General features: G+C 34.3%; 3 protein-coding genes and 1 long non-coding RNA gene across 4 annotated transcripts; all 4 read left to right on the forward strand.

Annotated features, from left to right (window-relative positions):
* Positions 1–7,694, forward strand: LOC130662723 (protein MFI-like). The gene is made up of 15 exons (XM_057461641.1): positions 1–134; positions 548–594; positions 701–789; positions 1,742–1,889; positions 2,108–2,196; positions 3,114–3,303; positions 3,378–3,470; positions 3,712–3,765; positions 3,881–4,028; positions 4,109–4,173; positions 4,804–4,878; positions 4,964–5,028; positions 5,504–5,677; positions 6,520–6,575; positions 7,165–7,694. The coding sequence occupies exons 1-15, from the start codon at positions 83–85 to the stop codon at positions 7,215–7,217; spliced, it is 1,398 nt and encodes a 465-aa protein (XP_057317624.1). The 5' UTR covers positions 1–82; the 3' UTR covers positions 7,218–7,694.
* Positions 7,695–7,848: 154 nt separating this feature from the next.
* Positions 7,849–10,751, forward strand: LOC130662722 (uncharacterized). Its single transcript, XM_057461640.1, has 2 exons — positions 7,849–8,411; positions 9,185–10,751. Exons 1-2 carry the CDS (start codon positions 8,018–8,020, stop codon positions 10,294–10,296), a joined length of 1,506 nt encoding a protein of 501 aa, XP_057317623.1. The 5' UTR covers positions 7,849–8,017; the 3' UTR covers positions 10,297–10,751.
* A 5,094-nt stretch (positions 10,752–15,845) lies between these two features.
* On the forward strand, positions 15,846–19,353 carry LOC130662758 (uncharacterized). The gene is made up of 4 exons (XM_057461683.1): positions 15,846–16,168; positions 16,277–16,511; positions 16,618–16,682; positions 16,928–19,353. Exons 2-4 carry the CDS (start codon positions 16,314–16,316, stop codon positions 17,025–17,027), a joined length of 363 nt encoding a protein of 120 aa, XP_057317666.1. The 5' UTR covers positions 15,846–16,168; positions 16,277–16,313; the 3' UTR covers positions 17,028–19,353.
* A 323-nt stretch (positions 19,354–19,676) lies between these two features.
* LOC130662763 (uncharacterized) lies at positions 19,677–23,929 on the forward strand. The gene is made up of 6 exons (XR_008989096.1): positions 19,677–19,869; positions 20,056–20,170; positions 20,247–20,447; positions 20,564–20,664; positions 20,740–22,122; positions 22,200–23,929. It is a non-coding gene; the product is annotated as an uncharacterized LOC130662763 (long non-coding RNA).
* The last annotated feature ends 190 nt before the right edge of the window (positions 23,930–24,119 follow it).

The raw sequence follows: 24,119 nt of genomic DNA on the forward strand, positions 1-24,119 counted from the left end.
TTCTTATTTCTTATCTAAATTCTTATCTAAATGAACAGACTGTGGTGAAGTTTCATTATCACTATGTAACCACAATTTAACCATGTTTACACATGAAGACGTTGTGAGATTTGTGAATGCAGCAAATTTACAAGGTAGGTTATACCCTACTGAATTGAAGTAACATTTTTTACCCTAGGCAAACTTTTTTTCCCCTACAATTCATCTTAACACATTAAGAAGTAGGATGAGCAGTTGTGTGAAAGGGTGAGTGTTGAAATAAAAACATATAGATTAAGGTAAAGTCAAATATTTAGAAAGGAATTTTAGGCGAGTTTTTTTTCTTATATTTTAAGTAGTAAGCTACGGGCGCACAAAATAATGTGTAAAAGGACATGCGACCCCATGTATTTTTTCACAAGTTAACGACTGGTATGCTATCATAACATAACCTTAAGAAACATGTTGTCCCTTTCCTCGTTAATTTTTACTCTCATGATACGGACTGTTTGTAAAGCCCAATTTTGGTATGTGTTTATTTTAAAAAAAATATTTTCATTATTGCCAGGGTTTTCAGCCGATTTCTTTGCTCGTAAACAGAAATTTGAGAGAAAGGTATGTCTTTATTCCCTTCTTTTTACGTCAAATATATTTCCAAATACTTTTATTTATATGTTTTATTTATATGTTTTATTTACCTTGTTTTTTACCTTTTTCATAGGAAATTTTAAAAAACTCAGAAATAGATGATGAAAGGCAGTTAGCTGCAGCTATAGAAATTCAACGTTGTTGGAGAGGATATCGGACAAGGTAATGGATATGAAGTTCTCTTAGTAACATTGCTGTGCTTTTTGCATTGTGGCACAAGTCATGGAATTTAGTTTGACCTAGAAAAAGTCATTAAAACACCTCCATAAAAATTATGAAGAAATCTTGGAATTTTTTGCATAAGGGGTCTTCTTTTATTTTGGTGACATTCTTTATCCATTATTAGCACATTGTTTGTGCAGCTCTCATGTTGATAAGTTATTGCATTTATTTGTTGTTTGTGTTTTGCCATCTCTTTCCTTGCATACCATTGCCACTAAAAGAAGCATTTTTAATCCATAACCTTACGGCGTAATACATGAATTAACTATTCGAATTCGATTTGTCAAATTCGATTAGTTGGATCGTGTATCATTTAAAAATGCTTTCGTCATGCTCGACTTGTCGAATTTGATTTTTAAAAAAGTCGGCCAGGTTTAACTTTTTCGATTAATCGAAAGGTTTTTAGCTAATCAAAATGCTTAAAATCTGTACATCAAATGTGCTTTCACAAAAATGTGAGTTCTTATATGAGAAATAACATTAATAGAGGACGTTTAAAAATGTCTTCAAAAAAAGATAAAAGAGAATTTAACGAGATTTTTTATCAGTGAATGGATTTTGGAAGAAGCCCACTGGAGCTTATTAGCAGAAGACATCCAAAGAAAATTAAAAAAATCTTGCTCTAATCGAAATTTGTTTAATAACATATCAACACTCCTAAATTAGGTCTTTTCTGCAGCCACTTTTTCGTCCACATACGACGTTTTCTTAACTTTGTAGTTGCTGAAACAATACTGCAACAGGCTTTTAACAAAAAAAATGTCAAAAATCTCTTCTCGTGTATGACCTGTCAAGTTTCATTTTAGTTTAATGCTCAACATAATTTTGACAAATCAAATTCGATTAATTGGACCGTGTATCATCGCCTTGTCACTGTGTTATTTTATTTCAGAGCACTGTTGATTTCAATTTTACGACCCACATCATGCACTGGTACTTATTTATCTACACATTATACGTCTTCACCAACATATTCTGAACTCAGAACGTCACTCAATTCATCAGAGTTATCAACAAGAATAAAAAGCTCACTCTCCAGGGTACAATCTCATTTTAATACACATATTATGCATGAGTACATAAAGATACAGAATTTGAATTTCTCACCCAATAATAATGAATAGTGTAATAACCTCAGGTGTCATATATAATCTAGAGGATTGTGTTTTGGCCACATTTAATTGTCATAACTAATATTCTTTAAATCATGGAGTTTAGACTTACTTACTAGTTTGACATTATGTGTATTCCCATCCAGGGTGTGTCAAAAGTTGAACTGAATTACCAACAATACACTGAAGAAGCACTTAATGTTAATGGTAAAAAAGAATCCCCAGACACTCTTCTGTAAGTTTTTGTTTTGCTTGTTGTTGTCATTGTTGTTGTTTTGGTTGTTGTTGTCATTGTTGTTGTTGTGGTTGTTGTTGTTGCTGTTGTTGTTTTGGTTGTTGTTGTTGTTTTGGTTGGGTTGGGTTGGCTGAAAAGCCTGGAAAAAAGGATTTTTTTTAAATTTTGGCTATAAAAGCAGAAAAATTATCTTTTTTACTGAAGTGTTAATATAAGTCCCAATTGCGCCTTCGTTTGTCTCTGTAGAAGTGGCCTCATAATTCATGTTACTTTAATAACATGGCGTGACAGCGATATCTCTTTTAGCTTTAGAAAGTTATAATTATACATTCTTCAGCAAAACAGCTTAAAAAACAGAATTCACATTAGTGAAACTCTATTTGTTGCTAGTTATTATTGGCTATTTCAAAACGATTTGTGCTTGCATTGTTTTAAGATTTGATAGATCCTGCCTGTTATGTTTGACTAAACAAGGCATTTCCTGCAGGTCTATTGGATAAGAATATTTAATGTATTTAGATTCGCGAATTCTAAAAAAAAAATTCAAGCTTTACCCGGACGGGTGTTAAAACCCCAGGGTTTTTTTTTGTTGTTATTATTGTTGTTGTTGTTGCTAATTATAATTTGAGATTTATGAAAACAAAACCTTCTAATCAGTGCAGTCTTGTGCGTGCTATCGTGAAGGTTATAGGAGGAGAATTTTCTTTATCAAATTTTACTCAATACAAAAAAAACATTAAATTAAATTGTTTTTTAAATTCATTTAAACAGAAATCATTTGTTTTAATTACTCCCTAAGAAAAAAGCGTTTTGATTGTGTCTTTTAAGACCAGGATATTTTCTCATTAGCGGTCAAATCAAAGAGATAGTGGAAATGTTGTTTTTTTACATCATGACGCAAATACTTTTTTTTATAGAACCTTCACGGCTTACTGTGCTTTCACTATTCAGACATGGTGGAGAAGAGTGTCGTCAAAACTTTTGAAACAGAAAGTCTTGAATCAGAAGTCACTTGGTTTTGTTAACGTGGAACAGCAGAAAAAAAAGAAAGTATTGAATGCCAGTGAGGCTGTTCAAATTATACAGAAAATCTGGCGAAAACATATTGTACGTCTTGAATCCTTATTTTGAAAAAAATTTGGCATTTGTTCGTTTATGAACTGTCTTGGGTTTTGTTTTAGGATACTCAAGTTTTCACATACTACAAACAGCTCATAGACTTTCAAAACAAAGGTGATCCTCGATTCATGCTTCGTTGCATTAATCCAAAAGAGGTATATGTTTTGTTTTATTATTTTGAAAATATATATATGGTTTAAATCCTATATTTTACGTCCTGTGCCGCTATGTTAGATACACGTGTTTTATGTGAATTTAAGCTATTACCGTTGTCACAGTGTTCTAATTATTTTTCTTCTTTCTGCTTGAAGCTTGAGGTGTTTTTCATTTGACGGATCCGCAGTCTCATAGATCTTATATTCTCGATTCTCATCGAAATAACGTTTATTTTTGTAGGCAAGTGTATTGGATGAAGCGTCGGGTACACATGTTAGATTTCGCCTTGGAGGGGTAAGCTTGCTTTTTTAAAATTATAAAAAATATATAAAAGAAAAATAATCAAAGTTTTCCGCTATTTTGTAAATTAAAGTTTATCTTTTGCCATGTGCTAAATAATATTTTTTAGGCAAAGTTTCCACCAAACATATACTACAAGATATTCACACATAGTCACGTGACAGATATAGGTTCATTTGCTCCTCGATACTACACGGCTGCATCTGCGAAAATTATACCTGGTAAATTTATACACAATAAAGCCTTTGACGTTGAAGGTATGTGCCTTGATTACTTAATTCTTAGCCCAGGCGTCATCACGTCATGTGTGGACGAGTTTTATTCTTTTTTCCCTTAGAAGATAAAGACATCGATTGGTATCAACGAGTTGATAATAATGGTTGGAGGCCTGTTAATGAGAGAGTAATAAAACATTTTATTTGATAATTTACTATCCTCAAATTCTTGAAATTATCACCTAGACTTCATATCCTTTAGCCTTACCCAGCTACGACGGTTTAATGTTGTCTATTTTAGCTCTGTTTAAACCAGTCGTGATTGAAGAAATCTCAGTTCTTGCAAGAGCACCAAAACCATTATTATATTGAAATTTAAATAAAGATTTCGTGTGCTAAATTTCGCTATACTAACTCAAAGAATGACTCTTCCCCACAATAAAATGTTTTTGTTTAAAATTTTATTTTTTAAATGGTTTAGTATAAAGCGGTTTAAATGGTCTAGTTCGCCTGAGTACTAGGTTAAATTTGAAAATAAACAAAGAATTATGTTTATGAAAAATGATCCAATTAAATTTTAATCAGTTCATTTGTTACATTTATTCTGAAATAAAAATCTGAAAAAGGTGAGATGTTAAAAACTTTTATATTATGTATTTAAAATATGTTGAAGAAATATTTTTTCTGTTATTTTTCTACTACATGTAAAGTGGGCGTAAAATGGGCGTTAAAGTCATCAGCTTTTTTCTTTTTAGGAAGGTGAATGCCACAATGTGGTTTCACTTCACAACATAAGTGTAGTTTTTTTCTTTTCAAGGTTTTGAAGTTCCTTAACTCCGATCCAGTTGCGTACGAGACTTCGAAGAAGAAAGTATTTTACCCTCACGATAAGGTGCAACTTATTACGTTTTTACCTGTGTGTGTTGTGTTGTGTTTTTTGAGTTGTCGATTGTGATATGTAATTATTTTTTTGTCAGCTTTTGAGAAAGCAAGATCTGGAGATTAAGAGAAAACGTAGAAAGATCTCCTGGATGAAAAAAATGTATGTAGCTGTGTTGTTGTTATACTTTTTCGTTTGGTGGTTAATGTTATTGTTGTTGTTGTGTTCGAAAATAGTTTATACGAAATGAGGTTTAAAAGACCACAGTGGTAAAAATCCTATAAAGATTACAACACGTGTTTATGGAGTTTTCGTAATTCTTTTTAATGATGATTCAATGCTACAAATCGATATTACTTTGTTCTCAGTGAGTCTACATATTGAGTCTATATATTCAGAAGGAAGTTAAAATATTGAATAAATCCCATATTAATTTCTTCGTTACAGTGTGTAAAAATTGAGACTCAGACAGAAACGTTATTTTGTTCTAAAAAAATATCTAAAATGCAGACGACCAAAATGGTGGATTTATATTCGCTGAAACTGTGAGAAGCGTGCGGTGTGGATATACACATTTGTTGTACGGTATAATTTTCAAAATTTTTATTATAGCTCTTAAACGTTCGATTCTCTTCAGGTATGCAGCTGGAATGCTCAAAGCGAAAGATCGAGAAGATACGGAAGTAAAAGATTTAGTTGATGCAGCTGCGCAGGGTATATTTACGGCAGCCGAAGAATCGGGAGCTGAATGCATTGAAGACTGGGAGGTGGACGAGTTACTTCAGTGGACTGATGGTCTAAATTTTACCAGGTCAGAGGAGTTTGGTCTTGTTTTTATTCAGCGAAGTGACTTTCTTACTTTACCGGGTTGGCAGATATTTGTTCAGTGCTTGAAGTGTGCTCAGCTATGTCAGTATATCTTACATTCGTAGCGTAGGTTTTACCCCTATTTTACCCCCTCATTTAGGGTCTCATTTTTAGGGGGCCAACCCTATTGAATTCAAAGAAGGACAAAAGCTATTACTATGAAACTTCTTAATAACTGAAATTAACGAAGTGATTTCAGATCAAAGAATTAATGCTGACGTCATTATTTCTTGCTGACATCATATTTTTCCAAAAAAAAAACAATTTTCAAATGTTATAATAAAAAAAAAAATTTCTAAAAAAGCGATTTAAAATTTTTTACAACCAGATTCGACAAAACGAAAAAAAATTCACTTTTGTTTCATTAACGGGAATTAAACTAAAAAGTAAGTATTAGTCACACAATTTCTAGGGATGAGACTTTTGTTTGGGCTACACGAAACATAAAGAGTGGATATTTATAATTTTTGGGCAATGTTTAAATATTTCTAAATTGGAATTGTGGGGAAGTTAATTTTTGGGTCAAAATATATTTCTAATAACTAGTTTTTAATATTTCAAAAATAAAAGCTTGTACTCTGATTTCTTGTGAGAGTTCGTATTGGAATGCATGTCAGTAAAAAATGTTTTTATTTTTAGCGTTCATTTAGAGGCTGTAAATTCATCAATTTGGTTATTTTACGATCTGTTGTATACATTTTGTTTTGTGATTACGATTACGTAATACTCGTGTATTACAATGTTCATACAATTTCATTTGGATTGTTATCATGTCTGTCTTTTTAGTTATTTACAGGACTGGCAATCGTCTGGCACAACTGCTATGTATGCAGACATAAAAGGTGCGAAATGATTTACGATAAGAAAGTACTAATTAATAAGTGATTGAGTCAAGGCATAACAACAAGAAAGTAACATTAATGAGCATTATCATAGACATTTCCTAATAACAATAATAAATCTCTCCGCCTTTGTCGGTTTAAATTACGATTAATTAAGGTTTCACATTCCTTGAAAACCTCCGTGGAGGAGCGTAGTATTAACAACATATTTTTAAACCAATGCGTCGATGTTTGTTTGTTTTAAAAAAAACGTAAACGCGTGTATGGTTGTTTCATTTTATTAGCTGTTTTAACTTTTCTATTTTGAATTTCTAATTTTATTCGTGTCTGTAAAAGCGTAATGTAAAAATTTAATATAAAAATAATACGCTTCAAAGCAATTAAGTTGTTTTATGACAATTAACATAATTGTCAGATCATATTATTGTTGCTTAATCTTGTTTTAAAGACAATACGTTCTGTTTGTTTATCTGCGTTGTAAGAAAGAGTTTAGCACTGTCTGTAATATACGTGCAGATTCCCAACCCTTTCTATATACTAGGATGGATTACTTGTGTTGTGTTTTACGTTATATATTTTTAATTTATAGGTGCGCTACAGAAGCCTGACCCTTTGTCAGCCATGTTGGAAGAGAACAAATAAAGTGTATCGGGATGGTATGACGTCAGAATGGTTGATACTGATATTTTTTAGTCATTTTTTTAAGACCTAGCAATGTTTTAATTTTTTGGTTGTGGTTTAAAATGGCTGCCACATAGCGTGTTTTAATAACATTAATTTTACCGCGTCTTTAAGTCTGCCAAGGTAATTCAGTTAAATAAGATTACTTAGTTTTCTCGTGTGCAATATGGTTAACTTTATTGTAACTCGTTTCTTATTTCTTTTTGTTTTTTCGTAATCAATTTTAACTCGACTTCTTGTGGGCAGTATTTATTTAAACAACAAAGTGAATGATCGCACGAGGTCAGTATGAATATTGATGTTTATATATATATTATATTTTTATGTAGCGAGTTCTAATATATTATACTTTTTAATGTTTATACTGGATTTGGAAGGTTTTTTACTAATAATTTAATAGAAATAGTTATATATTCTTGACTAAAAGAAAGTTTTACACTCTGGGGATGTTTTTGAAACAAAAAATGAACGTAGTTGTTTGCTAACTCCACCTTATTCACATCAGTCTTAAATTAAATCGTTGATTTTTTAATCATTTTTTTATTATTTTTTTCTACGGTTAAACTCTCACAAACAAAACTAATTTCAGCCTTATTTTTTGCCCGTAGCTAAGAAATTACCACCATTCAGACCAACAAAAAAAACCAAATGTGGACATAGACTTACAATCTCTTACGTTTAAATGCCGTATTAATTGTTAAGTAACTTATTCGTCAATCCTATATATTTAGTGAAGAAAAAAATATCCATGTATTTCAAGTATGTACGCCACATCATATGACATCATCGACTGGAAGTCATGCGAAAGTTACTCACAATCAGCCTCTGCGCAGGTTTCCAGAGACATCGCCTCTGGCACGGAGATCATCTTTCCAAAGTTATTTCATGAACGACGGGAGAACAGTGAGACGAGTATCGTCTCTTCGAATCCCGATTTCGAACTACCGGATGGTCCGTTGAAGTTTTACAATTCGGAATATCATGCAGATTCTATGGATCAGCAATCGGTTTATCAGAAAGTAGCGAACTGGGTTCTAACGCAACGCAACTATTTTCGTAATGTGGAACAGCAAGTGAGAGATGATGATATCGAAGTGATCGATCCTGTTGATTTGTTTCATGAGTCGATTCTCAATGATTATCAGGTTATAACAGGTATGTCACGGATGTGTTACCATTGGGTTCACACTTTCTTTTTTTACTTAGTATTAATCGTAGAAACAAGAACAGTAAGGGCGGAATCTTCACCGGCGATTATTACGACGATCGTAAAAAATACTCGAATTTGATTGGTCGCGATTTTCGTCATGACGAAAAGTTGAATTGGTTTCTACTTTTCGACACAAAAATCGTCGCGAAAATCGTCCAGGGGAGATTCGGCTTAACTGCTAACGTTTTCATTGTTGGGCGATCTATACCCCTAGTATTTCTTGTTGCACTTCATTGCGATCAAGAATTGTTCTGCAAAGCCGTTTGTTTGGCAAAACGAACCTACCTTTGATTGCTCGGCACGAGGCGCAACATTTAATTTTCTAGTGATAAAAATCACTTTTTGGGGGAACTTATAATTGTTCCTGGAATACCATAATTACGAACACCATTTTAGCGACTTGTTTATTTTGTCTTAGTGTTCCAAATCGTTTATTGTTCGCTTTCTTACATGTCAAGATATGAATAAAAACGTGTGAAAAGAAAGTTTTAAAAATAATTGTTTGTGACGTACAGTGTTAAGATTTCAAAAGAGAAATATATTTAACGCACGTATCTTTAAGCCCTATATGAGGTGAAATAATGAATGTTGTAGCTAGCTATTATGCAGTGGGGCACTCACCGTGCTTTCGAATTCTTTCCTTACTTCTCACTCTTGTTTCCTTTCGTTGCAATCGATTTGTTAATATAGTGTCTTACCTCTAAAATCTCCTGTTTAGAAAACGAATTGGAACGTCGGGTACTGCTTCGTGATTTCGAAACGCATCGCTACCATATCGAGTCAATCGAGCAAGCTATGTTGATAAACGATTATCGATTCTTACGGCAGCCGAAAGGTAATATTGAATTAGAGCTGACACCGATAATAGAATTTCATACACTTTATAAAAACGAAACTGCGCATAGAAAAAGAAGAAATTCGTCATCCTCTTCGGCATCGTCATACGTCGAGCAAGGCGAGGAACAGATAAAATTTCTCGGAGTACCAAGGTTGCTGGAGAATTACGTCATCTTAAATCGTGAAGGTTACGTTGTCACTAACAATCCCGACAGAGACATCTGGTTAGAACCTTTAAATGAATTCGAAGCTGTCGACGAACCAGTAGACGAGGATGAACTTGATATGGACTTTATCTCTTCATGGTTTTCGGACGTGTATCAAACGGATTTGAACACTGACGAAGTAAGAACTCTAGTGACTGTCAACACAGACATTTTAGAGAAAGTAACAGTTATTTCAGTGAGCAATGTCAGTGATGAAGATGTTTGGGTTGATGCGCCAGACATTCCACACTGGTTGGATGAGGATTATGAGGAACTCGAGTTGTTTAATCAACCAAGTAGGCCTTTATACTATTATCGTGATCGCATTAAGGGTTGTTATAGGATAGTTGGCGTGGAAGATGAAACGGTGGTGTTGTTTTCCGGCAATGATGACGACAGTATATTTTATCCTGGGGAATGTGGGAATTGGGATGAGAATCAACAGAGTGAAGAAGACAGACTCGGTCGGTTCGTGAGAACTGATTCTGATAGGAAGAACGATTCTGGTATAGAGGACGATATTGTGACAGAAGACATCGCTATAGCCTCTTTATCGTTATCTAAAAAACGAGACAGGAATCTGGACCATAAAACTGCTTTAAGAGTAAACAAACGCGTGACATTTAGTAAAGATATGACGGAGAACTCAAAGCACGTAAACGCAAAATCTTTGATCGAAATTTTGTGGTTAGTACTTGGATGTGTGTTTATATTGACGGCAGCCATGTTGATTCAATACACACTGAATGAAAGAGGGAATGACTGGTGGTTTAAACAAAAAAAATGATGCAAAAATCTTTTGTAAAGAACTATGGTTTGTAAAGCAAATAGTTGCTTTTGTTAAGTTTAAATACTTTTATTTATTTATTTTATGCTTATCTTGTTTTGTTTGTTTAAAACCGATATCGTTTCTCTTCATTCATCAAATTTATGTTTGATTTTTTTTTAATAATAAGATATTTTTTTAATAACAATACTTAAACAGCAGTGATTTTAATCTTCAAGAATACTGTTGGCATCACACTGCATTTACTCGTCATTGTGTACCCTAAGCTTGCTGTATACCGAACCATCCAAATTTTTTATCATTCTTTATTTTTATTATTATTTTTCATGTGATACTAAGATTGTAAATATGATAAATAAAAATATTTATAGCTATTAGAATTTATTTTATTGACACTAAGAAATATTTTCAATAAATTATATTTTCAAAAAATATTCTTCAACTTCATTCGAAAATTTGTATTTTTTTCCGACCTACTGTTATAGGTGAGGTCCTACAAAGTGACCTGTGTCCGTCCCTCCTTTGCCAGCTTTCCTCAGAATTGAATCATTAGTTTCTTCTGCTGTTTTGTACAACGATAGAGGACAATAGACCCTTTTTCTAAGAACCGACTCAAAAATGACGGGTTTATGCGTAAATGATCAAAAACAGTTTTATGGTTTTTGGGACATTTCTCAGGATTGGATCATTAGGTTATTCTAATTTTGCACATAGAAAGAGAACAATTGCCCCTCAAATGCTACAAAGTCAATTCTTCCGGCCAAATGATGCTGGTTACGTGAGCAAAATGAGTCGAAACAGTTCAAAAATTTGTTTTTTGCTGGTATGTAATATTGTTACGTTTCTTAGAAATCCTACAGATTTTAATATAGTTGGTTGAAAACTTGACTTGACTTGACACCAGTTTAATACCCTTGTTTTACTTAAAAGATATCCAATTTGAAATAAACTCTGTAAAGAGTTTTGATGCTGCTGATGTAAACGAACAGTTTGAAGAACTCACCACCAAAAATTGGTCAAGCTTTGTGGAAAATAACTTATTAAAGTAACGACATCTAATTTGTTGATGGTTACCAGCTGTTAAAAGCTCCGGCAACATTAATGACATCTATATATAAGTTACACTGTTGTTCTTTTATCTTTTTCATCAATTGACGTACGTGAAGATCCCATGAAATCGTTCCACCTTCACTTCTATGCGTGCTGGAAAATGCAATGTTCCAGAAGAAATTTCATTTTCTTATGCAAAAGCGCTTAAAAAATGTACCTAACTACTAACCTAGAAATTCTTTGTACTAACCATCCCTGGTTGAAATCAGAGTTAACATATTTCCATGCAGTTAATCCGAAAACAGTAATTATGCTTACGTTACCTTGTTGCAATACAAAAGTTACCTTCTTTCAACCTCATCCCCGGGATGAGGTAACCTTCTTGAGAATAAATTAGTGTCAACATGGTAAATTTTTTCTGGCCCAAAAAACAACAACAGATTCTCTTTCAACAACACCGCCAAGCGTCTTCGTGTCGCCGTCGTGACTTTGCTGGAACCCTGGTCCCCCGGGGACTTTTTTGCTGCCGCGGCAGCCACACTCCTAGCGATAAATCATGTGAAATTGTTTATTCGGCGACAATATGGTAGACAAGACGCGTGCGCTACTGACTGTTTTTCTGTTGACTGTGATTTATTTTGGTTGTTTCTGTTGGTTGGTTTTATTTCTTTTGATGTGAAGTAAAAAAATTATTTCTTGTGATGATAGTGTGCAAGGACTAATTTCTCGTTCCTTTTGTTAATGTAGTTGGCCAGCCAGGAAAATCCTCTTAATTAAGCTGTATAGCTTAATTTGGAGATTTCCTAAATAAGCTGTATTATACAGCTTAATTGGGTGACATACATCTAAATTAGGAGGTAAAAAAGGTTTTTCCCTGATTTCTCGAAAAAGGTAAATTTTAGCAGAATCACCGCCGCAGCTCTTTCATCGTCAGTTTGACCACTATATTATAAAAGAAGAACAGTATTTCCAGCACAAGGGTGCCGATAAGCCGCATACGCCGTAAAAAGTGCGGGCGTTTTCGGGCGAGTTCGGCGTTTTGAAAAAAATTCAAGTACTCGCCTGAAAAAACCCGCATAGACCCGAACAATGCCTGAAAGAAAAAAAAAACAGACACTAATCTATGATTCAAAAAAACTATAAAAATTAAAAAAAAATGTAATAGTCTATTTAAGCTGTACTGCATCCTAGTTAGGATGTCACGTCACGTGATACATCCTATTTAAGCGGGATATTTTTAAAACTTCAAATTTAGCGGATCTCTGGGGTGCTACGAAAAAACTAATGTATTGGAGTTGTTTATATGCACGTAAATATTGCATTTATTCAGTTAGATAGATGCTAAAATTCAGTTAAATGTGTGTTTTAGACGATCAAAGTTTTGTACATCTTAACTAAGCTGTAAAACGCCTAATTAGAATGTATCATACATCCTAATTAAGCTGACGTCTAAATTAAGCTGTACAGCTTAATTAAGAGCATTTCTATGACTGTTGGCTAGCTATTAGGAATGTTATTATGCTAGACCTAAGATTAAAATTGCCTTTTAATTGTTTTCTTTTGACTATTATCATCTCCGTTACAAATTTGAGCTTCAGTTGTTTTTTTAAATTAAAGGCGCATAATCACACTGATCAAAGAAAATTATGTAACATTTACTTACTTTAAATACTTTGAAGTAGATTTGTGAGATCTTCAGGCATCCAACTCGGCAGTCCAATGCTCATCATGTCAATGATGCTGTTCGTGTTGGCCTTTCGAAACTGAATCTAATTTGGTAACAGTGGCTCATCAGGAACAGTAGCAAGAAAGCAATCCAACTTCGACTTAAAAGAGTCTATGCTGCAATCAGATAAGTTGCGTATTGCTTTTGGTAGACCATTAAACAATCGTACTCCTTGAACAGCCAAGCTAGCACAACGAATCTTATAAAATGGCCCTTTCTTCACTACAGGAACAACACATTTTCAACCCAAATGATCATTCGTGTACCATGTGATGCCTCCTTTCCCAGTTTCCTGACCAAAGTTTGGTACTATTTTTTCAATCACTTTCCAGATGTAAATTATGGCATACCGTTCCCTTCTTCTCTCCAGAGAATACAGATTCAATCTTTTTAGTACGTCCAAGTACGAAAAACCTTGAGTTACAAGGATTTTTCTAGTAAAGGTTCTTTGCCCCATTTCTATGTCTTGTATTTGTCCTTTCATTAGTGGAGACCATAACTTGGAACAATAGTCAAGGTGGGGAATAACTAATGATTTCCAAAGAGTCAACATCACATTTTTTTCTCTGCTCTCGAATGTTCGTAATATCCATCCAGTTATCCTGTTTGCCTTTGATATTAGGTTTGAGATATGCTTATTAAATTTGCAATCATTCGACATTATAACTCCTAAGTCCTTCACAGTGATTTTTTTGTTAATCTTTTCTGACGTGTTACTTAGATATACAGAGAGTGGTTTCAAAGACTCAATCTTTCCATAACTTAAGTGCTCGAACTTACACCCATTGAGTTTCGTATTATTTTCAGTTGTCCACTTATAAATTATATTTAGATCACTTTGGAGTTTAAAGGTGTCCATGAGGCCATTAATCTCAATCAGAATTTGTGTGTCCTCTGCAAAGCTGGATGCTTAAAAATATTTTAAGTTCTGATTGATATCACCAACCATGATTAGAAAAAGCAGTGGGCCAAGAACAGACCCCTGTGGAACCCCTGATCCAACGTTAGCAGGTATAGATTTTACACCATTGACATAAACATGTTGTATTCTGTCTTTAAGGAATGATTTAATCCATTTTATCAGTTTGTCATTTATACCAAGTTGCTTCAGTTTAGCAACTAAGATGGAGTGGTCCACTTTGTCAAATGCCTTGCTAGAATCTAAGTAAACTGTATCTACATTTGAACCACTTTCAAGAAAGGATAGGATTGTATCATAATGGGTCAGTAGCTGTGATAAACAGGAACGACCTTCTCTAAAACCATGTTGTGAGTTGTTAAAGAGATTGTACTGTACAAGATGATCAACTATGTTCTTTTTTATAACTTTTTTACGATATTTTAACGACATGTGAAGTCAAGGCAACTGGTCGAAAGTTGCCCACTTTGCCTTGGTCACCTCCTTTGAAAATGGTTGATTTATTTCAAACTTCAGCCCAAGAAGAGGATGCTGATGATACTGATGAGCTGCAAACGCCTGCATAAAAGGGCGAGTTTGGGCGGGGTACTTTTCGAATTAAATTGGGGGCTGTCCTCCAAAACCACCCACACTTTCCCAAAGTATTCCCGAAATGCAATTCCTTGTTAACATAGTTGACAATATAGTTTACAATAATTGGAAGAAGAAAGGGCTTAAAGAGAGTTAATAAAGAGTTAAGGCGTGACACAAAATTATGTTTGGTTAGTGTCCTCCGCCCGAACGTCCATTGAAAAAAAATGCACTGTTGTGATTTGGGTGTTTTTCTGATTAAAAATTGCCTCTAAACTGAATCAGTGAGCCTTTTTCTTCCTTTTCGTGGCCCTGGGATACACTTCACGATAATTTTTGCGTTTAACAAAACAGAAAATATCAAAAATATATAACATGAAAAATATTGCACATGTATAAACCAGCCTTTGAAATACAATACACAATTCAATCTGAGTAATTGATTTCTACACATATTGCAAGCAAGTAACTTTTTCCTATCGTCAATCACAAAGCATTCTTTATGATTTATATTTTTTTTTCTATTATTTTTCTAGTGTCAAACTTTTCGTTCTTAAATTTTTAAAACACGATCTAACGAAGCTTTTTTATCGCTGTTCTTTGTTCTTATCTTTTAACAACGCGATCTAACAGAGCTTTTCTGTCGCCTCTTTTCATCCTTAAACTTTTAAAATGCGATCTAAAAAAGCTTTTCTATCGACGTTCTTTGTTCTTAAATTTTTAAATCACAATCTAAAAAAAGCATTTTTATCGCATTTTAGAAATTTATAAACAAATGGTTTAACATTGCCGTTCGTGAGTAAAAACAATAGATACTTAAATCTTGGTTAAATTTTATTTTCTTTCATTGATCTCTTGGCGTATATAGCAACTAAATACAACAATGGGACACACATAGTTCACATGAGCTAATTAAATTTTGCGATCAAGACATGAATTCTATTGTTTTCAACATGCAAAAATGGCTTATGTATTTAACAATAGGTTAACAATAACAACGAAAGTTCTGACGCTACCGGAATCTCATTCAAGGTGATAAGTATCGCGTACATATAAAGTTACATTTGGGGGGTACTGTATATATCTGTAAAATTTATGAATGGAGCAAGGGAACGTGCACAATCCCTAAATAGCTATTCAAAATATTTGGAAACACCATGTCAGCAAATAGATCTGAAGTACAGGCGCCAAGAACCATCAACAAATCTTTCTCCTTGCCAATCCCTTTTGATCCAGTATCAATTGTAAAAGAGACATACTGTAAGCTTGATCGCAAGATTGGTTTTTGAATGGTTCAAAAATATCGGTGTTAAATCACGGTATGTTTATTTTATGTAGCGAACGTAGTTTTTCTTGTTCAATAGTTCTCGGCGAGAAAGTGCTCTCACCAGTAAAATGTTCTGACATTTAGCTTTTGACTCTCTTCAAAAATTTGTACTCAGAAATATGTAATAAAAACGTATATTTTAGCTTGCAGATATAACAATACAATGCTGGTTCCTCAGTCTTAAACTTGTGCTATTGAGAGAGAAATCCGAGAAAAGTACAAAAATATGTCACGCCTGCTATTAGAAGAAATTTGGTACACTTTGTCACTGGAGCATTAAGTGAGTAAGAACTTAACATTTATGTTCTGTTTCAAATTTTTGCAGTCTAATGTGTGAGTAATTATTTGCGCGAAAGGTAATGCATAAATAAATGTTTGCTCATGTTAGGTCAAGAACAACTACGGATGAGTTATTCACGCAATATATGGCACTACCTGATGATGGGGAGGAAAAGACTACTATTTTTTATGACCTGAGAGGAGCAAGTGGCAGGTCTAATGGGGAATCGTTTAAAATATGCTACAATGAACTTGATAGTATGTTGGAAGATGTTGAAGAAAGGAGGCATGGATTAGCCGTCCACATGCCATTAGCTGTGTTTGTTCCTGAAATGATCAGGAAGGTAATATTATTATTTATATTTGATGTCTTCTGAATACTTCGAACTGTGTATCTGCGTTTTTACACAAATTGGTCTCAAAAACGTTCACATTTGTTCAATAATGTAGGTTAAAACAAGATTAGAAGAAGCTGGAAAGGGTGACGCAAAAATACCCAGTGAAATGACAGTCAGGTATCAATTTATACCTCACACTAAATCAATTCATACTTTCTGTTAGATATTAGTATAGGCTTTCATTGTTAACTATAGTTACATTTTTTTTTAATAAGAAACCAATCTATAAGAAACATCAGTCCAACATTGACAAACTTGTCAGCCGGTGACAGCTGCAGCTGTTAAAACACAGCCAAAAGTAAACTCGCTTGCTCATGACATGATAATATCTCAACAAAAATAAATTATTTTGTGTGTTTCAGTCACTTGCGATCATGGTGTGTGGCGAACAAACGGCATTTAATCCTGATATTCCTAGATGATAAAGCCAAAGTATCCGTTGGTGAGTCAGGTACGCCATAATCTGCAACAAGCCATAACAAGCGAGCATTCACAACAAAAAATGTGGTATTGGAAGTGTCTGACCACAACTATCACATAGTTAATACACCTTCCGTGCAATTGGTCTGCCATACACCAGATAGCCCATGATGAGTGTCGCTGAAAGATGCTGTTTTCAAATCATTAGAACCCCTCCATCATGTCATTGAAATACTGAAAGTTCCTGACAACGTAACTGGTCAACACAAGCCATTTCTCTTTCAATGTTCAGTAATGGTGGTTTTGATCATAATATCACCCACTTGTTTGCTCAGTGTTGTTTGCTAGCCCTGTTTCGACTCAGAGATTTCAATATTTTGAACGGTGGCAGATGTGCTCCATGTCAAAGCTACATGAATCCTGCTGAGCGCTGCATGTCTTTGTTAAATATTGGTCTTCAAAGGCTGTCACTTCAACGTGATAAAGCTGGACCTTACAAGCAAGTTATAAAGTTATACAATCAATGCAAAGCTTACAGGATGCTTCAAAGAAATCTGAAGGTCTAAAAGAAGTATCCGCAGCTGCTAGATGATTTCATTTACTTGTGTAGGTCAAGCTTATTATTCAAAACCCTGTACACGTCATCAAGAATCAAATGTCAAAGCATTGTGGAGCATCGTTACTATCTAGCTAAATTCCGTCTAAGCTGGTTTGCGCGTGCATTGTGGCTGTGAAGAAATCTAGCAGATTCACAATAGAAGCTACTAATGTCATACATACTGTATACAGGATATACAGGCAGTATGTCCTGTATGCAGTACCTGCAAGGAAGGAAAAGAAGATATTTGCCCAGAAAAGTCAAAAAGACCAGGAAATGGACCAAAAGCTCCTACAAACCACACCACTGCAGCTACTCCAGCACCATCTATACCATCTACTCCATCTTCTGTGAAAATTGACATGGTGGTGGAACCGGTAGATACAAAACAAAAAATACAATGAATGTTAGCATTTAAAAAGAAAGCCAAAATTAGCAGCGTCGAGGCTGATGAAGAAATGGCTTCTAATCACGACAGTGAAGAGTGTGTTGTTTGTAAGGATGACGATGACGCAAGTAGAAGTCGGGTTATCAACTGGGTTTCTTTTTTGTTTCGATGACCTAAAAAGAAAGTAAATAAGAAATAAGAAAGTGAAAATCGTTTCTACTTATTTTTACGCCCGATCTCTCTCACGCAATAGAAAGAACAATCTTCAATTGGCGCGTTCGTAAAAGTACCTTAACAGCCTTTTTATGCACTGTAAGTAATGTTAATTTTTGCAAGGTGGTGGGGGTTACACCAAATCTCTGGAATGGCAGAATTTTGCCAGGGTAAAAAGGCCAGATGATTTATTTGAGTGGATGATTAAACATGATGGCACCTGACTTCGACTATGTGAGATGTTTAGCAAAATAATGTAACCTTTTTTGAAAAAAATGTATGTTTTTTAGGGCCTACCGACAGAGCGAACCTTTTCTAAACCCTCAAAAAGATACTAACCAAAATCTTTTTGTGTCACGCCTAATAAAGTTTATATATAAGTTATTTATAAAGTAAATTTTATGAAAAGCAGTTAAGAACTTTGCTACCACATAGTAAGTTTATTTTAATTTTTGTAGTTTTTTTAATCATTTGTGTCTGTTTTTCTTTTTCTTTTTTCACACATTGTTCGGGTCTATGCGTGTTTATACTTGAATTTTTTTAAGAATGCTGAACTCGCTGAAAACGCCTGCACTTTTTACGGCGCATGCGGCTTATTGGCATCGTTGTAGCCTTAGTTACTTCTTAAAATTTGATGCTGTTTTTTTTTTTTATCTTTATCTGTAAAAGATGGCATCAATTTAATTTATTTTTATTCCATTTAACATAAACAAAGAAGAAGAAATCATAGCACATCAAAGCAAGAAGGTGCCAACTCGCTGACAGCGCCGTATATAGTCAGATGAGGTAATCATTCCACACTGGCAACTTTTCCGCACTTCCGTTTTTTCCTCGCTGGGATGCTTTTCACATGTTGTATTATACATGCTATTAAAAATATGAGTTTTGTCACCTTTTTCCACGGATTTTAGAGAAAATAACGGTTAAAACAACAGAAAATCTGTGCACAAATTCATGTGTGATCCATCTGCCATATTGAGTTTCTTGTTATGGTATGTAGCTTTTTGATCATGCGCTCTACAAACTTGATATTGTTTGTGTGTTAATTAAGAGGACCCTAAGCCACTCAGAATAATTTAGCTAAATGGAGCGTATTTATAGCATGCAGAATAATTCGCGCAGAATTTTTAGATACGTATTGTAATCATTCCGCACAAAATCTTAGTTATGAATTATACTGAAATCGTTGCTTCTATCTCAAATACTTGTGATTACAGCTTTGTGTTTGCAATGCTAACCCTGACTATACAAAAATTCATGCTACATGCTGCAACTATTCCGCACCTGCTATTTTACAAACATTTCATTGGTAAATATAAGAGTTTGAATGCCATACTATAAATTTTCGTAACTCTACGATCTCATTCTTTTTCTGCATAGAACTAGAGAAGAGTAAACTATTGTTTAGCTGTTCGAAGTACTTTTACGTCTTAATAATAGAAATAACAAAAACCTATATTTCCTACATTATTTTAAGACAAAAAACCGTCATAGGATAAGTAAACAAAACAGCGCGAAAATTTAAGAAAAGGCAAGTTAAGCTTCGTAACAACTGGACAGAACAAGACATTCAAGACGCTCTTCACAAGTTAGATTTGGTTCCTGGAAAGTCAATATGTGGTGTTGCCGCCCAATATGGCCTTAAGGAATCAATGCTCCGAAGATTTGGGCAAAGGTGGTTGCAGGTAAACCAATGTCTTTTTGCAGTGCTAATTGACGTAGAATACAAAATAACTAGCCGGTAGCCCGTAAAAAAAATCCATAGGTTCGCCTTTCCTTCTATACCGCATTGCGTGCGTCTCGATACTTGCGCAGCTAGGCTACCATTTTGAGTGTTAGACAGACAGACGTATACAGGTGTTATATTATAGGTACTGAAAAGCATGTCAATTATGTATGTGCGACACAGAGACAGAAGCTCAATTAGCTGATTGCATTACCGTGATTTGCAACCTAGGGTTTAGTTCCACATTACACGAAGTAATTGTGAGTGCAACGTTATTGAGGTTACTAATATGAACCTTGCTTTGCCAAATAAATAATAACCTAATCTTGTGTTTAGGATGTTGTCCATGATAACATTGTTGCTAACAATATAAATTGTCTACAGTTCAAGAATAGACGGCCAGACTTAATTTGGATGAAGAACTTCATAAAGGGAAATAGCCTAAGCCACAAAAAAGCGGAAATGATTAACAGCGCAAGGAAAGCAAACACGTCCAACCCCTTCATCATTTGTGACTTTATCAGTCAAGTTGATGAGGTATATACTGTCTGACGCATAACCTATTATTATTACTTCAAATTTGAAATTTCATTGTATATAAGCAGTCTCATTGTGTTTCCAGTATTATATACTTACTTACCTTTCCGTATTAGATATTGAGAACACATCTAGATCTTGATGCTAGCCGTATTTGGAACTGCGACGAGTCCAGTTTTTCTACTGATCCGTAGCAAGAAAAGTAGTATTGGTTAAAGTACATAGTGGACTCTTCTTTTACAACAAATTCTGACTTTTTATTGTTTAAAATAATTAATTTTATTAATTTTAGGGTCAACGAGCTACAAAACTTTGCTTCGAAGCCAGTCACGAAAATGTTAATATACTCGCAGTGTGTAGTGCTTTAGAAGTCTTCTTGGATCCAAAGATTGTTTTCAAAAACAAAAGCATGCAACAATCTTGGTTCGAAGATAAAACCCTTCCAAATACATACTACGGGAAATCCGAAAATGATATGCAATGATATCACAGTGCTGTCCCGATATCACAAACCTAAAGGAAAGGGCAAAAAAGCTCGTAAAATGGCAAGTATCGAAGGGTTTTTTGAGAGTTTTTTAAGGAAAAGGGCAGAATTTAGTTCGAGATATTGAGAGTTCTTACCCAACCGAATGCAAAATAAAATTCTGTTAGGGTAGATGGAAACTAACACATTCGCGGAATGGTTCGACTACTCTGTAAATTTTGTAACATACCATTGCTCATGATGGCCATTTAACACATGTGTCCAACCAAGTAATCCGACTGGCAGTTGAGGAAAATATCGTACTGTTGAAATTTCCTTAGCACGTTACCGAAGTAATGCAACCTTTGGATGTGTCTTGTTTCAGGCCTCTTAGACGCTTATGGGTAAAGTTTTACATCAACGCATCAATGAGCAGGGAATAAAAAATTTATTAATGAAGTCGGAGTTTGATGAAGCCTAAAAATGCCATAAGTGGTTTTGTGACAACAAGTTTATTACTTTAATGATGGTTTAGATCTCACCTTTAAAATAAATTTCCATTTCTACAATACTGTATTTTGATTATTATACACTTAGGTATTTATCCTGTCAATCCCGAAAAATAGCCAAAGGATCACTTAGACCCAAGACTTCTGCAAAAATACGAAGTCTGAAAGCAGTCTGGAGAACCTTTGGACTGGGGCAAACTGGTTTATTTGGAAACCAAAATGGGAACTTGGCCCTACTGAAGTAACAACAACCCCAACCAGCAGTGTTAAAATCTTTCAAGAGGGGTTCCTTGATTAGGTAAAGCCACCAAAAAGCACAATCAACTTAAAAGACGAAAATTAGACGTCAGAGGAAAGTTAAATTTGATGTTGCTTTATTTTACTTTGGTGTCACTCGCCTTCTGTTGCCCTACATTGCTTAATATTTTTTTGAATCTAAAAAATGAAAGACATGGATTTGTAAAAACATTCACCTTTAACAATTTAGGTAATTATGCAAAAGGAATTTCTGGAGGAGATGGAGCGAAAAGAACAAGAACGGAGGGAAAAATAAAGCAAACCGAAGGGAAGGGAAGGAGAGGAAGAAAGAAGGTGGAGGAAATGGTAGAAGAAGAAGAGTAAAAGGATATTACTGTCCCTGACTATGGTTCAGAAGAAGTTCAGGATGAAGAAGAGGAAGAAGAAGAAGAGGAAGAAGAAGAAGGTGCCTTTAATACTTATAGTTGAAGGGGATGATATGCCACAAAGATGTCAAAAATTTACTCTATCCACTTTACTTAGACGAAGAAGAAGAAGAAGTGGCAAAACAACCAAATCTAAGTCTGCCTTCTATGGAAGCGTGCTGGAAAACCCTTGCAAATAAGGAAGAAATTGTTAAAAAGTAGTTTGGTTTTATTTACACTTCCAAGAAGTCTGAAAATCTATTTATTGGAAAGGCAAAAGGACCTTTTTTTAATGATCAAGGAGATATCACTGCCCTGGAATTGGACTGCTTAGAACAGAAATTGGGAGTGACAGACTGTATCTTTCGGAAATCTAAAAACGCTGACATGGATGACTTTCCGGCAAAAAATGTAATCTGTGGTCCCCTCGACGCCAAATTTTTATCGCACAGGCATTGGGAGATACCTTGATATTTAGCAGTGAGGAAAGCCTTCAAAAGTGTGAAGAAAATTGACCAGCAGAGGGGTTACGATTGTTTGTGTGCAAGACATTAAAAACCAAAGATGTTACTTTTAATGTTGAATCAAGCACCTCAAACACTGTTGTTCTCGTATGTGTCAGGGGTTTTCGCGGTTGTTTTGATCATTTATATTGTGCGAACTTTGAAAAAACGTATTTTCTATCTATATATAGAAACGTTAAATGCTCCTGCTTAATGACACCCTTGCGTCTGTTTAAATAGATGTGCGGAATGATTAAAATAAACGTGCAGAGTAGCATAATTCTCAAAATTCTGCATTTTTTTAAAAAACAGTTGCGGAATTAATGCATATTTTAATTTCAAATATTCTGCCCAACAAAAAGGCCTACATTATGTGCTGAAACAATAGTAATGAGATAAATTTAATGATGCTGTTACAAGAATCCAATAAGGAATTCACACAATACAATGAATTGTAAGTAGAAAAAACGCCGCAAAAGAAATTAGAAAATTTCAAAAAGTGCGAAATGTTTACCTTAACTGACTATATATGTGAGGGCGTTTTTTTTTTTTTTTGGGGGGGGTTCTTTCAAAGTTTTCATCTGTATCCAATATATTGTGGTTTAAATGTTTTTTGCTGACATCATCAACCCGTTTATTCCAAAACTGATTCAGGGACCCAGGTTTGAAAAACTTACCCAAGTTAGTCCCGGTGAAAAATGACTGATGTCACCACCTTGTTTCCAAATTATTTGGCCTCAAAGTTTTAGTGCATTGTAACATCTTTTTTAATTTATTATAAGATATTGTAGCTCCTGTTACTTTTGTCACTGGAACTTGCTTTGTATTTTAGCATTTGTTTTATTGCAATTTTATTGCGAAATGTTTACCTTAACTGACTATATATGTGAGGGCGTTTTTTTTTTTTTTTGGGGGGGGGGGGTTCTTTCAAAATTTCATCTGTATCCAATATATTGTGGTTTAAATGTTTTTTGATGACATCATCAACCCCTTTATTCCAAAACTGAATCAGGGACCCAGGTTTGAAAAACTTACCCAAGTTAGTCCCGGTGAAAAATGACTGATGTCACCACCTCGTTTCCAAATTATTTGGCCTCAAAGTTTTATTGCATTGTAACATCTTTTTTAATTTATTATAAGATATTGTAGCTCCTATTACTTTTGTCACTGGAACTTGCTTTGTATTTTAGCGTTTGTTTTATTGCAACAAACAAATAACTAAAATATTCACATTTTAAACACTGATAATTACATTCTAATATTTTTGCCATTATCAAAAACGATTTAATAAATTACCAGGTTTTTGTAGGCTTGTACAAGTCAATTTCTTCATTAGATTGCTCACTTTGTATTTGGATAAAAATAGCTATTATATATATTTGTTTGTTGTTTTTAACCATGGTGTACAGAACAGCAACAATTAGTTCAAAAAAACACATATGTTTGTAGAAAACTACGCATCATGATATTAACTATTTAAAACTATTTATGCAGTAAATAGACTTTTGTCAGCATCAATTTTTATTTTTATCAGT

Source organism: Hydractinia symbiolongicarpus, chromosome 10 (genome assembly GCF_029227915.1).
Source record: "Hydractinia symbiolongicarpus strain clone_291-10 chromosome 10, HSymV2.1, whole genome shotgun sequence".
Taxonomy (NCBI): Eukaryota; Metazoa; Cnidaria; class Hydrozoa; order Anthoathecata; family Hydractiniidae; genus Hydractinia; species Hydractinia symbiolongicarpus.